This window comes from Bubalus kerabau, chromosome 16 (assembly GCF_029407905.1).
Source record: "Bubalus kerabau isolate K-KA32 ecotype Philippines breed swamp buffalo chromosome 16, PCC_UOA_SB_1v2, whole genome shotgun sequence".
Lineage (NCBI taxonomy): Eukaryota > Metazoa > Chordata > Mammalia > Artiodactyla > Bovidae > Bubalus > Bubalus kerabau.
The window spans coordinates 58632680-58647667 of NC_073639.1; the positions used below are offsets into that span (position 1 = coordinate 58632680).

The window sequence follows — 14988 nt, forward strand, 5'->3', positions numbered from 1 at the left end:
CCATTTCTGCCACTTCCTGTGTGATCTGGAGCAAGTAGCTTTCCTTCTCTGTTCCCAAGCATCTCTACCTGTAAAATAAGTGGTCAGGAGGAGTCCTGATGAGCTCATTATCGGCCTAGCGATGGTCTCCTCAACTTCTCTGGACGCGCCTTCAGGAACAAGGGTGGTAACTTGGTCTCATTTTCCAGATAAGGAAACTGAGGCTCAGGGAAGTGAAGAGCATGACCAAAGGATAGTGGGCTATTAAAATGCAGAGTTGGGCTTTGAACAGTCTGTTTCTGATTTTGAGGCTATCTTGAGGTTCCTCCCGTAGCTTTCATCTCTTTAAACACTTTGGTATGGTGCAAGCACCCTGAACACGTGTTTTCCTTCCATCCTGTTAGAAACATCAATTATCTTCTCAAGGCTGGGAGCTCCATTAACTCTGCTAGTCCACCCGAATTAATTTACCTTTTCATTCCACGTGGCCATTTTCCTGTCTTCTCAGGATCTGGAAAATAAGAAAACATTTGTCCAGATCTGTCATCCTGCCAGCATTTGTCTTAGTATGTGTTTTCCAACACTTTCTTACAAATTATTTTTAACTTGCTTAAGTTAATAGTGTCTGAAAACAGTAAAGTTCAAGCCATATGTAGAAGAATGACCTCCTGAGTATATACTCAAAGAACTGAAAACAGGCACTCAAATACACGCACACAAATATTCACAGCCAAAAGATGGAAACCATCCATGCCCGTTATCATATGTACAGATAAGTAAAAGATGTTATATCTATACAATGGAATGTTATCCAGCCATAAGAAGAAATGAAGTACTTTTGCAATACATACAAATTATCGAATCATTATGTTGTACACCTGAAACTAACGTTGTATGTCAATTATATCTTAATCAAAAAGAAAGAAGATACGAAGTACTGACACATGCTACAACATGAATGAACCCCTAAAACATTATATTAAGAAGCCAGACACAAAATGTCACATATTACATGGTTCCACTGATGTGTAATATCCAGAATATGCAAATCTATACAGACAGAAGGCAGGCTAGTGGTGGCCCGGAACTGGGGGAGAGGGGAACAGGAGAGTGACTGCCTAGTGGGGACACAGGTTCCCTTTGAGGTGATGAGAATATTCTGGAACTAGATGGAGGTGGTAGGTGTACTACATCAGGAATGCGTTAAATGATACTGAACTGCTCACTTAATTTTAAAACTTAATTTTTAAAAAATTTAAAAATTAAATTTAAAAATTAAATTTAATTTAAAACTTAATTTTTAAAAAATGTAGTTTGATGTGCATTTCACTCCAATTAGGAACCAGGCAGACATGTTAGTGTTGAGACTGCTCTGGAAAGCAGGAAGGAACCTAAATGTTCACCACTGAGGCGCTGGTCAGGTCAGTCACAGTACATCTATGGTACATCCAGTACTGTTAAATGTCCATAGGCGGATGAGGAAAGAAGTGAGAAATGTAACAAGTCTCCCATCACTTTATAGCATAATATGATCCCATCCATGTGAAAAGATGATATATGCGTTAAAAAAAAAATCTGTTAAGGATAGAGCTGAATTCTTCAGTGGTTACTGATGGAGATTTGAGGCTGTGGTGGGCATTTTCTCTCTCTTGGCTTCTTTCTGAAAGGTCTGAACTTTTACAATGACTATGTGTGACTTCTTAAAGTTTATTTTTAATGCAGGTGACATATACAGTAAAAAAATGGACACAAAAAGATATACTATGATAAGTCTTTCTATTCCTGGTCTTTCCAGAAACATCCTCCCCTATCAGTTTCCCATGTAGCCTTTGGAGCTATTCTATGTCTTCCCAAGCACAGTCTTATTTATTCTTTTTTTTCCCTTTAAATGTGAGTTCTCACACTGCTCTGAATCTTGCTTATTTCCCTTTAGGGTGTGGGAGGCTGAAAGATGCCCTGCCCAAAGATGCATGGTCCAAATTCCCAGAACCTACAAATGTGCCCATTTACATGGCAAAAGGAACTCTGCAAGTGTGATGAGACGTCAAGATGGGGCATTATCCAGGTGGACCCAGTGTGATAAGAAGGGTCTTCACGAGTAGAGTGAGGGAACCATAAGAAGAGATGTGATGACAGAAGCAGGGACTGGAGTCAGATTTGATGTTATGCTGTGTTGAAGATTGAGGGAATGGGGTTATGAGTAAAAAAAAAAAATTAGATATACTTGATAGCTTGTGGGAAGGTGCTGTGTAGCACAGGGAGCTCAGTTCGGGGCTCTGTGATGACCTAGAAGAGTGAAATTGGCAGGTTTGTGTATACATAGAGCTGATTTGTGTTGTTGTACTGCAGACACTAACACTGCGAACAGTGCAAAGTTTTCCAATTAAAAATTTAAAAAATAAGTAAGGGCAGCCTCTAGAAGTTGGTAAAGGCAAGGAAACAGATTCTCCTCTAGGAGCCTCCAGAAGCAACAGAGCTCTGCTAAGACCTTGATCTCGCCATACCATGACTGATTTGGGGCGAGAGATCCCTAGAACTGTAAGATAATAAATTTCTGTTCTTTTAAGCCATCAGATTTTCGACCCTGTGTTACAGTGGCCACAGGAGACTAACACAGTGAGCCAGAGACTGTCTTTCGCAGGATGTTCTAGAGCAAATGCAGCCTTTGGGTGACTGCGTGGGATTCCCCTGAGGGAGTGTGTAGTTCCCACTAGCAACCAACATTTAGATTGTTTCCCAATCTTTTGCCGCCCCAGTGCTTCAGTGAATAACCTTATACGTTGTGTCACTCAGTCATGTCCAACTCTTTGCAACCCCAAGACTGTAGCCCACCAGGCTCCTCTGTCCATGGGCTTCTCTAGGAAAGAATACTGGAGTGGGTTGCCACTTTCTTCTCCAAGGGATGTTCCCAACCCAGGGATCAAACCCTGGTCTCCAGCATTGGAAGGCCGAATCTTTACCATTTGAGCCACTAGGGAAGCACCTATATGTCATGTACTACTTTTATAACTTAAAAAATATTAAAATTTTGAAAAAAATCACGAAGACTTAAACAATAAAATAAAAAAAGAGTTCTTTTTCTCCCCACGGTAGCATGCTCAGGGCACAAGGGACTCTCAGTTTCTTGCTGGTTGACTGGCAGAGCAGCCTCTGCAACCAGCACAGCTCACCTGGGTGTGTTCCTGTTCCAGCCCCTGGGGGCCCTCACCCTGCCCTCAAGAGATGGGGCTCAAGTGGAACCACCACAAGTGAAGGTGAAGGGAAAAATTCAGGTACCCTGGAGATTTCCTTCCTCCACAGGACAGGAAACAGAACTAGCGCATGCATAGAAAAACACCCAGATTCACTCATTCAAGCAACGGAAAATTTAAACGTGCCATGACCTCCCCATTATACTAGACAAAATAAAAATGAGAAGAAAAAAAAAGCCCCATGCTCATGGGACTGTAGGGAAACTTGCACACAATGCTGGGGATAATTTTTCTAAAGAGCCACCTGGTAATAAGTGGTGTACGTCTTTAGGATGGCCCTTGACTGGAACACACCAGTTTGGTGACTGTGACTCAAAAATCATTTGAACCTGAAATTATCACAACATTGTTAACTGGCTATACGCCAATATAAAATAAAGTTAAAAAGGAATTTGAAAGCAAGAAAAAAAAAAGTGCTATTTGGATCACACTGTTTTAAGCAAAGTTGGATAATGGCTAGAACCTGGAAACAGCAGCTAGGTCCCATAGTAGGGAAAAGCTGAAGAAGGCAGTGATGACAATTCTGAGGTTTGTGTAGAAATGTAGAAAGAAGGTTGTTAAGCAATGAGAAGCAGAACTGTCATGGTTGCGCACACTGCCTGCAACTGTACAAAGTCATCAGAACTTTTATCAGTGCAAGGGGCTTTCCAGGTGGCTCAATGGTGAAGAATCTGCCTGCCAATGCAGGAGACACAGGCTTGATCCCTGGGTCAGGAAGATCCCCTGCAGAAAGGAATGGCAACCCACTCCAGTATTCTTGCTGCCTGGAGAAATCCATGGACAGAGGACCGTGGTGGGCTACAGTCCATGGGGTCACAAAGAGTCAAACACGACTTAGCAACTAAACAATAATGACAATTCAGTGCAAGGCATGGCCCTGGCTTCTGGGGAATCCAAAGTGAAGAGACAAGAAAAAGGTCTGGGCCCTGGTAGACTGACATTTTAGCCAAGAAACACATAAGCAAGATAACATCACTTGGAAGGAAGAACAGTAATGCAACAAAGGGCAGGCAAAGAGTGGCTCCTGCATGTTGGGGGAAGGAAAGGCTTCCAAGTAGGTGACTTTCATGGTGGTCTCTGAATTGCAAGGAAGTACGTCACAAGAAGATGGAAGGGATGAGTGTTACCGGGAGAAGGAAGGGCCTGTGCACAGACCCTGAGAGAGGTTTTCATATGTCCCAGGAAGGCAGAGGACATCAGTATGGCTGCAGTGAGCAGAGGAATGAATGAGCATGGGAGAAGAGTCAGGAATCAATCAAGGCCTGGCTGTGCAGAGATTTCAGAAGACAGTGCTGAGGGTCTGTGGGTCAAGGTGGGGATGCAGAAGAGTGACCAGATTCACAATATGCTGAGGCGTAGGACCTGCGGCTGGCCAAGATGGAGAGGATTAAGAAAAGAGCAGGTTTTCGAGTAAGAATACCCTAGGCCTTCCTCCTCCTTGCTAAACTAGGACTGAGGGTGGGATCAGGAGCTACAGGGCAGTTCTGGAATTGTGCAAGCCTCAGCGTGAAGATTTTCAAAACCCTGTCCCTGCTGGCCTTTCTTTCCAAGTCAGAGAGGAAGGTGTCACGGGCCCCAGCCTTGGTCTTACTCAAGAAGCTTTCAGCTGCTGGTGGGGCTGCCAAAAATACTGCAGATCTCAGATAGCTCTGAGCGACCTGAGGTTGAAGGACAGAGAAGTGCTCTCAGATGGGCAGAGATGGGTGGAGACAGGGCCTGGCCTGAGTCAGGCACTGGGCTAGGCCTTCACACCAACCATCTCATATAGTCTCCTCAGCAAGGCTCCAAAGCAGGTACCAAGCTTAATCCCGAGGTTAAGGATAAGCAAAGGAAAAAGACAAGGAAACTGAGGCATGGAAAATCAAAGTCCCATCGCTAAACCTGCCAAGAGCCCTGTGCCCAGTGCGGGTGCTGGTACAGGCCTGGGAGTTTCTGGACCAGGGGGCTGCACCATGCCTCCTCTCTGTTCTGGAGTTTAACCTGGCCCCAAGGCACTGTTCTTATTCCTTGGCACCCCCTACCCAGGTGAAGGATTTGCTGTCCACAAAGTTCTTTTTGCAGTGATGAGCAGGTAGGCTCACCCTGGCCTCTTCCCGTATTCCCAGCACTGGTCTCTCCCTGCCGTCTCCCAAGGGTGTAGGACCCAGGCAGGGCAGGCCTGATGAGTAAGAGAACTTAGGAATTCACACCGACCTGGGTGAGTTCCGGCTCTGCCTCTGCGGGCGGTGTGACCCTCTGGCGAGTGGCTTGGCCTCCTTGAATCTTGGTATCTTCACCTGTAAGAGGGAGACAAGGATGGTACCCAGCTCACCTGTTGCTGCTGCTTCATGGCATGTGAGGAAGTGAAGGCACCTGGCCCAGGGAATCACTCCATACAAAAGGGTAGCTTTCGTCCACACCCTTGTTTTCAAGGTGAGGTGCACGCGCTGTCTCCTGTCCTTCCCCTCTAAAGGGGGGCCCTGGGTTATCACTGCCCGCCCGCGTTTCCCTGAGCTGGGAAACGCTAGAACCGCGGGCAACCGGGGACCCTTGGGATCCCGCGGGGGGGGTCCCCGGCAGGCTCGGCTCGGGCTGGGAGGGCTCGAAAAAGGGCCGCGCGCCCAGGGCCAGCCCCGGAGCACTTACTCTGCGCCCGGCCTGCCCGCAGCCACCGCAGCAACTGCGAGCTCGGCGTCTGCAGGGCCGCCCCGCCCGCTTCTTCCTCCCGCCCCCTTCTGCCGCCCGCCCTCTAACTCAGTCCGCGGCAGGCGGGGAGCTCCGGCCCGGCTCTCGGCCCCCTTGCCCTCGTTCTTGCCTGTCTGTCAGTTTCCCCGCTGGTCTCTGGCCTCCCCCCACCTGGCCCCCTCCCGCTCCTCAGGCCCGAGCCTGGCCTGGGCCTCCTGCAGTCCCGCAGACGGACAAAGGTCCCGCCCGTGGGAGCCAATCGCGAATCACGAGAATCCTGGCCCCGGAGACCCTAAGGGGAGGGGCAGGAGGAGGGAGCCACTTCCTTCCTCCGACAGGGATGTATTGCCCGCGGGTCCACCCTCTCCCCACCACACACTCGGTGAAGCCCGGCTGGCTCCGGTTCGCTCCCTCCAATCCCCTCTCCCCAATTCCTGATTACTTAAGCGTGAGCTGAGTGTCCCCTGCACAGTATCTGTAGGCAGGGGGTGGAAGGTGGGCAGAATGCCCTAAGCCGGTGGCCAACTTCGAAGCTGTCAGAAGCCCCTGGACCGGGAGTGGATGAGGCTGGAGGTGAAGAGGGGGTGCCGGTACTGACAAGAGGGAGGAGCCTTCCGCCCTGGAGGCTGAGCGCAGCCCCTGGCTCAGCTGCACCATTCCTCCTCTGCGGGCCCTCCCTCTCCCAGGCTTCCCCAGGACTCTGTCCAGACCTTCTTTCTGGGATGGTTCACACTGGTCTCAGTTACTCCATTAGCCTCCCTCTTCCCCCAAAGTATCACTGGTCCCAAACATCCGAGACCTGAAGGCATCTGTCTTCTACACACCTCCCTGGAGTTGTATTGTTACTAGGTTTCTGTGGCCACTGTAACAAGTTACCACAAACCTAGTGGCTTCACTTCAGTTCAGCCGCTCAGTCGTGTCCGACTCTTTGCAACCCCATGAACTGCAGCACGCCAGGCCTCCCTGTCCATCACCAACTCCTGGAGTTCACCCAAACCCATGTCCATTGAGTCGGTGATGCCATCCAGCCATCTCATCCTCTGTCATCCCCTTCTCCTCTTGCCCCCAATTCCTCCCAGCATCAGGATCTTTTCCAATGAGTCAACTCTTCACATGAGGTGGCCAAAGTATTGGAGTTTCAGCTTCAGCATCAGTCCTTCCAATGAACACCCAGGACTGATCTCCTTTAGGATGGACTGGTTGGATCTCCTTGCAGTCCAAGGGACTCTCAAGAGTCTTCTCCAACACCACAGTTCAAAAGCTAGTGGCTTAACATAACACAAAAATAACACTTAGAACAGCAAAGCACTAGAGGTCAGAGGTCCAGGCCGGTCAAGGTGTTGGCAGGGCTGTGTTGTATTTCTTTTGAAAACTTGAGCCGTTTGGGGCGGGATCCATTCCTTGCCTTTTCCAGCTTCTTTGCTTTCCTCGACTGCTGGCTAATCACCCTGACCTCTGCTTTCACCATCTCATCTCTTCTCTACATCTGACCCTTTCCCTCCCTCTTAAAAGGACCTTTGTGATTATACTGGGCCCACCTGAACAATCGATATTCTCAAGATCTTTGACTTAATCACATCCTTTTGCCATGTAAGGTAGCATCTGTACAGGTTCTGAGGATTCAGTGTGCTGCCTAGCACAGAGATACTCTTTCCATTAGCCTCTGTTGAGTCTGCTCTTCCCAATCCTGTCTCCTGTGGGGAGCACGCTTTCTCAAAACAGCTCAGTCTGATCTGACTTCTCAGTTACATTTTGTTACTACAGGAGAGCCATCCTGGTCCCTGGGGCGTAGTCTGGCCCATTCTAAACTTCCACTTTATATTAGAAACTCCCTTCCCGCCCCCAGGGCCAGCTAGACCAACTCCAGAGGGTGTGGGGACTGTGGGGACTCCCAGCCCCTCCCCTGTGTTCACTCCCTGAGGGTCAGGGAAGGGAAGAGGGTGAGGCAACAGGTTAAGGTGCCTCCCACCTCAAAGCTGCAACCCTCTTTTTGTTGGCTTTAACAACTAGTCCTGACTACCGTTTTAAGCCAGAGCAGAAAGCTGGTGGTCTCTACAGGCCCCACCAAGGCCAGGCTCAAATGCTGCCCCTGGCTTGGCCCTCTGGCTGACCCCTGCTGGAGGCTCCACTTATTACTGTTCTCACATGTTGCCTTGTTGACCCACCTGGAAAAGCCTGCAGCTGCTAACCTGACCTATGTCCTGGAGGCTGGGGCCACCAGCAGGGACCTATTCCCATACTTTTTTTAGGAATCAGGATCCTGAGGGAGCTGGTCAGCAAGTATGGAGGATTTAGTAATGTTCCCAATACTGCTATCTTCACTGGAATCCCTCGACTACTTGGTCATCTTGCTGGACAGGAGAAGATCTCAGTTGTGTTAACATCTTTAGCAGAGTCTGGCACGTAGCAGGTGTTTTACATTCCATTATGTGAACCAGGTGTCCCGAATTGCAGGCAGAGTCTTCACTGTCTGAGCCACCGGGGAAGTCCAATTATGCAATAGCATAAATTAACACATGAGTACTGAGCATAATACAGTATGGCTGTCCATCGCTGCTTCTAATCAGCATTGTACTGAAGATCCCAGCTAATGCGATAGGACAGGGAACATGAGGTACAAAGACTGAAAAGAGAAAACCGAGTATTTGCAATCAATGTGACTGTCTATCAGGAAAATCCATGCGACTCAACAAATTGGCACTGGATACCGATTGTGTGGCAGGCCTTTTCTAGATAATGTTAGATGAAGGAGCAGCCCTGTTCTCTTTGAGTTCCTATCTAAGTAGTTGAGGAGGTGAGGCCAATAGTCTTTAGTACAGTCACCTGCGGTCCACAGAAAGAATCTAAGAAGTCCATAAACTCAGATAAGCAAAAGATTCAGTTCAGTTTAGTCGCTCAGTCGTGTCCGACTCTTTGCGACCCCATGAACCACAGCACGCCAGGCCTCCCTGTTCATCACCAACTCCCAGAGTCCATCCAAATCCATGTCCATTGAGTCAGTGATGCCATCCAACCATCTTATCTTCTGTCGTCCCCTTCTCCTCCTGCCTTCAATCTTTCCCAGCATCAGGGTCTTTTCAAATGAGTCAGCTCTTCGCATCAGGTGGCCAAAGTATTGGAGTTTCATCTTCAACATCAGTCCTTCCAATGAACATCCAGAACTGATCTCCTTTAGGATGGACTGGTTGGATCTCCTTGCAGTCCAAGGGATTCTCAAGAGTCTTCTCCCAACACCACAGTTCAAAAGCATCAATTCTTCAGCGCTCAGCTTTCTTTATAGTCCAACTCTCACATCCATACATGACCACTGGAAAAATCATAGCTTTGACTAGACGGACCTTTGTTGACAAAGTGATGTCTCTGCTTTTTACCATGCTGTCTAGGTTGGTCATAACTTTCCTTCCAAGAAGTAACCATCTTTTAATTTCATGGCTGCAATCACCATCTGCAGTGATCTTGCAAACGATTACATCTTCATTTTCATTAACCTCTTAGTTTTAGCACTTCCTTCGGTTATGAATGTAGGTAACAAACCAAAGTTATAGTAGCAGCACCCATGAATTTGCAGTCAATTCACACATGTGTCTACATTACAATAGAGTATTTGTAGATATCTCAAAAAAAAAGTTATACTCACCACTACTTCAAAATTACAGTAGTTTTTAAACTACTTCTTAGTTCTCACAGTTTAATGTGCTAACAAAGAATCTCATATATTATCACCATTAGAAAAAATACATGCATTTCAAGGTAACTGGGTTCTTTGTAATATGATGTGTTCTATTTTACTCATTTAAAAACTCCCCCGAGAGAAGGACTCAGGTTACAAAAGAGATCAGAAACTCCTGCCTTAAAGGAAGGATGTGTTCTCTGGTTTGGGCGATGCTGACACGGTTCTCTTTCACAAGGGAGCCCCCCGCCCCCATCCTTCACATTTATTATCAAGCAGTAAGCCCAGCTTGCTCAAGTATGTGTCAGTCATTGCCCCAGGAGCTTTCTGGGTATCATGCCTTTTGATCTTCATGGAGCATTTTGAGGAAGCTCTAAGCTTTGGGTCTAGCCTGCTTGTGCAGGAGAGCTTGTCCCAGGAGAGCTGGGACAGTGCCAGTTCTGGTTTTTCCCAGTAGGAAGAGAGAAGGCTATCTCTAGGTTTTGGTTCCTCCAGGCAGTGTTTCAGCTGCTGCAGCTGACCACTTCCCTTCCTAGGGGAAAAGCCAAGCTCAAGGAGAAGGTACAAAAATGGAAAGGAGGAGAGAGAATCTGCCAGGGCTGGGTAGGGGCTGTTTGGATTTCCCAGAGTTATACCTGCTGTCTGGGTCAAGAGTCTCCTTTTCTAGCAGATACGACTCATCCACAGTGGTGACAGCCACACAGGATACCTACCTATGTATGATAGGTGCAGGTACCATGTAAGATGATGTAGCTGCATTAGGTCATAGCTGGACTTCCCTGGTGGTCCAGTTGTTAAGAATCCACCTGCCAACGCAGGTGACACTGGTTCAATCCCTAATCCGGGAAAACTCCACATGCCGGGGAGCAACCAAGCCTGTGTGCCGCAACTACCGCGGCCTGCACGTTCCAGAGCCAGTGCTCCACGACAGAGAGGCCACTGCCAATAATAAGCCTGTGGACCGCAGCTAGAGAGTAGCCCCTGCGTGCCACAACTGGAGAAAGCCCGTGCCGCAACAAAGACCCAGGCGCAGCCCCAAGAATTTTTTATAAAAAGGTCATGGCTATCTCTGACCCCCTTCTGTGGTACTTGGCTCAAACTTTCATGGTTCAGAATCACGTGAAAGGTTAGGAAGAACATAGGAGTTGGTGTCAAAGAGACTTGGGTTTAAATCCTGCCTCCACTCTTTCCCTTGTTAGCTGGGTGATCTTTCATTAGTTTAGCAAATGATTTCTGCGTGTCAGCTATGTGCTAGATACAGAATACAGAGGCGAATGAGATAGGTTCCACCTCCTCTCATTGAACGTACTCTAGATGGAGACACACAAAGCCTAAACTATGGGATTATTAAAGACATGACCAGGAGATTATGGTAGAGAATAGTGGTGGGAATAGAGATGAGGCCAGCAAGGCTGGATAGTTGGGGAAGGCCTGGGATGTTTAGGTTAATATTGAAAGCTGACTGTAAAGAGAGGGGACAATTTTCTAAGTGGAGGCAGTACGTGCAAAGAACCTGACTTGGGAAAGAGCCTGGCTTGATGAAAAACCAAAGGGCGGTCAGAATTACTGAAACATGGCAGGAGGGAAAGAAAGTGGTGAGAAGGAAGGTCAGAGAGAAGGACAGATGCCAATGGGAAGGCTGGAGTTCAAAGTACAAGAAGCTATGGGAAGGACCTCCCAGGTGGTCCAGTGGTTAAGAATCCGCCTTGCAGGTCTGATCCCTGGTCGGGGAACTAAGCCTCTTGGGCACAAGTACTGAGCCCAAGAACCACAACTAGAGAGCCCATGCACCACAATGAAAGATTCTGCATGCTGCAACTAAGACCTGACACAGCCAAATAAATAAATAAAACTAAAAAAAAAAAAAAAAGCTGTTGTGTAGCTTACTCATGAATTAATGAAATATAAAATCATTAGTAGAGAAAAAGAAGCTATGAGAGTTATAAGCAGGGGAAGAGTCACAGCTTTTTTTTTTTTTTTTAACTTTATTGTAGTTAAATATACATAACTTTGGGCTTCCTAGGTGGCACTAGTGGTAAAGAACCCACCTGCCAATGCAGGAGACGCAAGAGACAAGGGTTCAATGCCTGGGTCAGGAAGATCCCCTGGAGAAGGGCATGGCAACCCATTCTAATATTCTTGCCTGGAGAATCCCATGGACAGAGGAGCCTTGCAGGCTATAGTCCATGGGGTCACAAAGAGCTGGACACGACTGAAACAACTTAGCACACACGCATATATAATTTTACCATTTTAACCATTTGGAAGTGTAAAACCAGTAGCATTTAGTATATTCATAATGCTGTACAACCTTCACCACTATTCAAGAACTGTTTCATCATCTCAAAAAGAAATCATGCATCCACTAAGCAGTTACTGCCTACCACCAGCCCTCAAACACCCGGTGATCTGCTTTCTGTTTCTATGGATTTGCCTATTCTAGACATTTCATATAAATGGAATCAACATGTGGCCTTCTGTGTCTGGCTTACTTCACTCAGGGTGTTTTTGAGGTTCATCCACGTTGTAGCATATGCCACTACTTCATTCCTTTTATGCCTAAATAGTCCACTGTATGGACAGACCACATCTCTTTTCTTTTTAAAGATAAACTTAAAAAAATTTTATTTACTTGGCCATGCCAGGTCTTAGTTGCAGCATGCGGTCTTTTAAGTTGCAGCATGAGGAATCTTTAGTTGCAGCGTGTAAACTCTAAATTGTGGCATGTAACATCTAATTCCTCAACTAGGGATCAAACTCTGGCCCTCTGCATTAGGAGCTCAGAGTCTGAACCACTGGACCATCAGGGAAGTGTCTGTTTATCTTTTCATCCACTGATACAGTTTGATTGTACAAAGATAACTCTGCTTGCTGGGAGAAGATGATTGCAGGGAAGGCAAAAAGTACAGGTGAGAGATGCTGGCTTGGACTAGTATATTGGGAAGAGGGATGGAAAAAAGGGCTGGGGCTCGGGACCCATTTGGGAGATAGAACAGAGGAGGAACTGAGGGACTGGATGTGGAGGGTGAGGAAAAGGCTGGAGCCCCTGAGCATAGCAGTGCCATCCCTGAGACAGAGAAGGAACTAGGACATCCCAGTTGTTTTTGATGTTTGAACTGTCAAACTGGCCATGTCGCGAGGGCAGTAGATCTGGATCTGAGACCTGGCAGAGATCTGAGAGGTGATTTTGTGATGGAAGAACTACGTATTTTGGATTTTGTCTCTGGGCTCCGGGCCAAGGCACCTAAAACTCTTCTAACAGGTGCATCTTTTCTTACATTTGGTTTTGTCCCCAGCTCCTGAAATGCTCCAGCAATTAAGGTTAAAGGAGCATCTCTTGCTGTTTAAAATGAGCCCCTTCGAAGCACACCTGAGTTTGTTAATGAAGTGACTCTGGAAAGCCCCTAAGGATGTGGGGCTTGTTGCCAGCGGGAGCCAACTAAGGGGTTAAGAGGGTTGGAACTTTTAGTCCATCTCCCCTGGGAAGGGGGGACAGGCTAGAGACCATTAATCATCAGTGACCAATGATTTAGCCAATTTAGGCTACCTGATGAAGCTTCCATTAAAAATCCTAACTGAAGGGGTTTGGAGTTTCCAGCTTGGTGAACCTGTGGAGGTCCTGGGAGGATGGAGTGCCTGGAGAGGGTGTGGAAGCCGTGTGTTCCATCCTCCAATGCCTTGGTTACGCATCTCTCCCATCTGCCTACTCCTGACTTGTATCCATTTGTGGTAAACCCTAATATAGACTAAACCATTTTCCTGAGTCCTATGTCATTCTAGCAAATTATCAAATGAGGAGGGGCTCACAGGAACCTCTGATTTACAGCTGGTCAGTCAGAAATACAGGGGACAGCCTGGACTTGTGATGGTTGTCTGAAGGGTGGAGGGAGAGAGGTTAAGGCCCGTGGGGCTGGGCCCTTAACCTGTGGGGTCTGTGCTAACTCCAGGCTGTTAGTGTCAGAACTGCTTGGTGTGCAAACCCCACACATCTGTTCAAAGTATTGAGAGAAAAACGTGGAGTTTTTCTTTTAGGGGGTCATCAACATACAGCTGGTGTTCAAAACCATGGACCAGGCTGAGATCTCTCCGTCCTGAGTGTAGACAGAGGGGTCCAGGACTGAGCTAGAGATGGATCAGGTGAGGAAGAAGCCACAAGGCAGATAGAGTAACTGGGAGGTAAAGGAAAAACCCAGGGCGTGTGGGGTCCTGGGAACCAAGAGGACAGTGTGTGAAGGAAGACAGAGGAGTAAATGGTGTTGATGCTGATAGGAGTGGGCTGAAGAGAGTAGAGGAAGGGATGCGGAGGAGAGGCACAGAACCCCTTAAGGAAGAACGGGTGCTTACGAAAGGAAGCAGAGAAAGCGAGGAGCTAGCAGGGCCCATGCCAGAGCATCCGTGGCTGAGCATGGAACCTGGAATGTTAGAAGTTCCACATTCATGGGGTCGCAAAGAGTAGGACATGACTGAGCGACTGAACTGAACTGTATGCAGGCAAAGATGTGCTAAACACCTTGTCCCCGTTCCTCAGGGAAGACTGTGAGTTACAGGGCCACCCAGCTGGGAAAAGGCAGAGCTGCAGCACAAATCGTGCTGTGAACACAGGATTCTCAGTGGCCTCCTTCTCCACCTGTGCCAGGAGCAGTGAGGGCCAACATTCTGGGGTCAGGTTCTCCAGTTCTCTAGAATCTTCCCTGTCTGTTGAAGTGGGAGAGGATTTTAACACTAGGAAGAAGAGGACGGAAGACCCTGGAAATATTTTCTGACTCTCACTTTGGTGAGCAGGACCTGAAACTAAAAGATCTACACGGCATCGTCTTGTCCCACACACTGGTTACTCCTGGAAACCACTCTGGACCACGTGGTTCAGCCCTCCTGGCCGGCTGGAGGAGGTTCAACCAGATGGATGGGTCCCATGTTTGTCCAGAGGCAGACTGACTTCCTAACTTCCCTCCACCCAGGAGATTCATCTAGACCAATCTGGGTGATGCTGTCCTTCCACGCCAGTATGTTTCAGGAAAGGGCATTTGATGCAATGCTCTGGCCAGCGAGCCCTGAGGGGGAAGCCTGCTCCTTCCAGGAGCATCGCCGGAGGAACCTGCTGCCTCTCTCCTCCCTCTGGTCCAGATCTGGACCTAAGGTCTGTAGGGCACTCCTGCCCTCTGAGAGCAGAGCGAGGGGGTGGAATGCACTGGGCCCCTGATGCTGCTGCTGAGTTGCCTGATCTACTCAGCCCACAGCCACGTGCATCATTCCACTTTTGACAGATGACACATTTCACTACTCTTTGGGTGAAGAGTTCTGTTACTTATTGCCAAGAACATCCAGCCCTTGTCCATACCTGGATACTTGCTGGGTTTTGGATGCTGCTCAGCGTTCATTACTGTCGAGGGAACTAACTCACCTGTTGGGTCCAGACTGATGGAA

The 14988-nt window shown here is 47.9% G+C and overlaps 1 protein-coding gene across 8 annotated transcripts in view; it reads right to left on the reverse strand.

Moving 5' to 3' along the window:
- The window catches only part of HVCN1 (hydrogen voltage gated channel 1), a 34871-nt gene extending 27043 nt beyond the window's left edge, over positions 1 to 7828 (reverse strand). Inside the window, exons 1-3 of one of the 8 annotated variants that reach the window (XM_055549435.1) lie at positions 7433 to 7828; positions 5424 to 5506; positions 451 to 490 (exon numbers count right to left, since the gene is read on the reverse strand). In XM_055549435.1, coding sequence (XP_055405410.1) covers positions 451 to 471 — 21 coding nt within the window. In that variant the 5' untranslated portion in view covers positions 472 to 490; positions 5424 to 5506; positions 7433 to 7828. Of the gene's footprint in view, positions 1 to 450; positions 491 to 5423; positions 5507 to 5541; positions 5836 to 5855; positions 5931 to 6024; positions 6175 to 6336; positions 7367 to 7432 lie in introns of those variants that run through there. The other 7 variants (XM_055549433.1, XM_055549434.1, XM_055549432.1 and 4 more) reach the window with 7 other exon arrangements.
- Positions 7829 to 14988: the final 7160 nt, after the last annotated feature.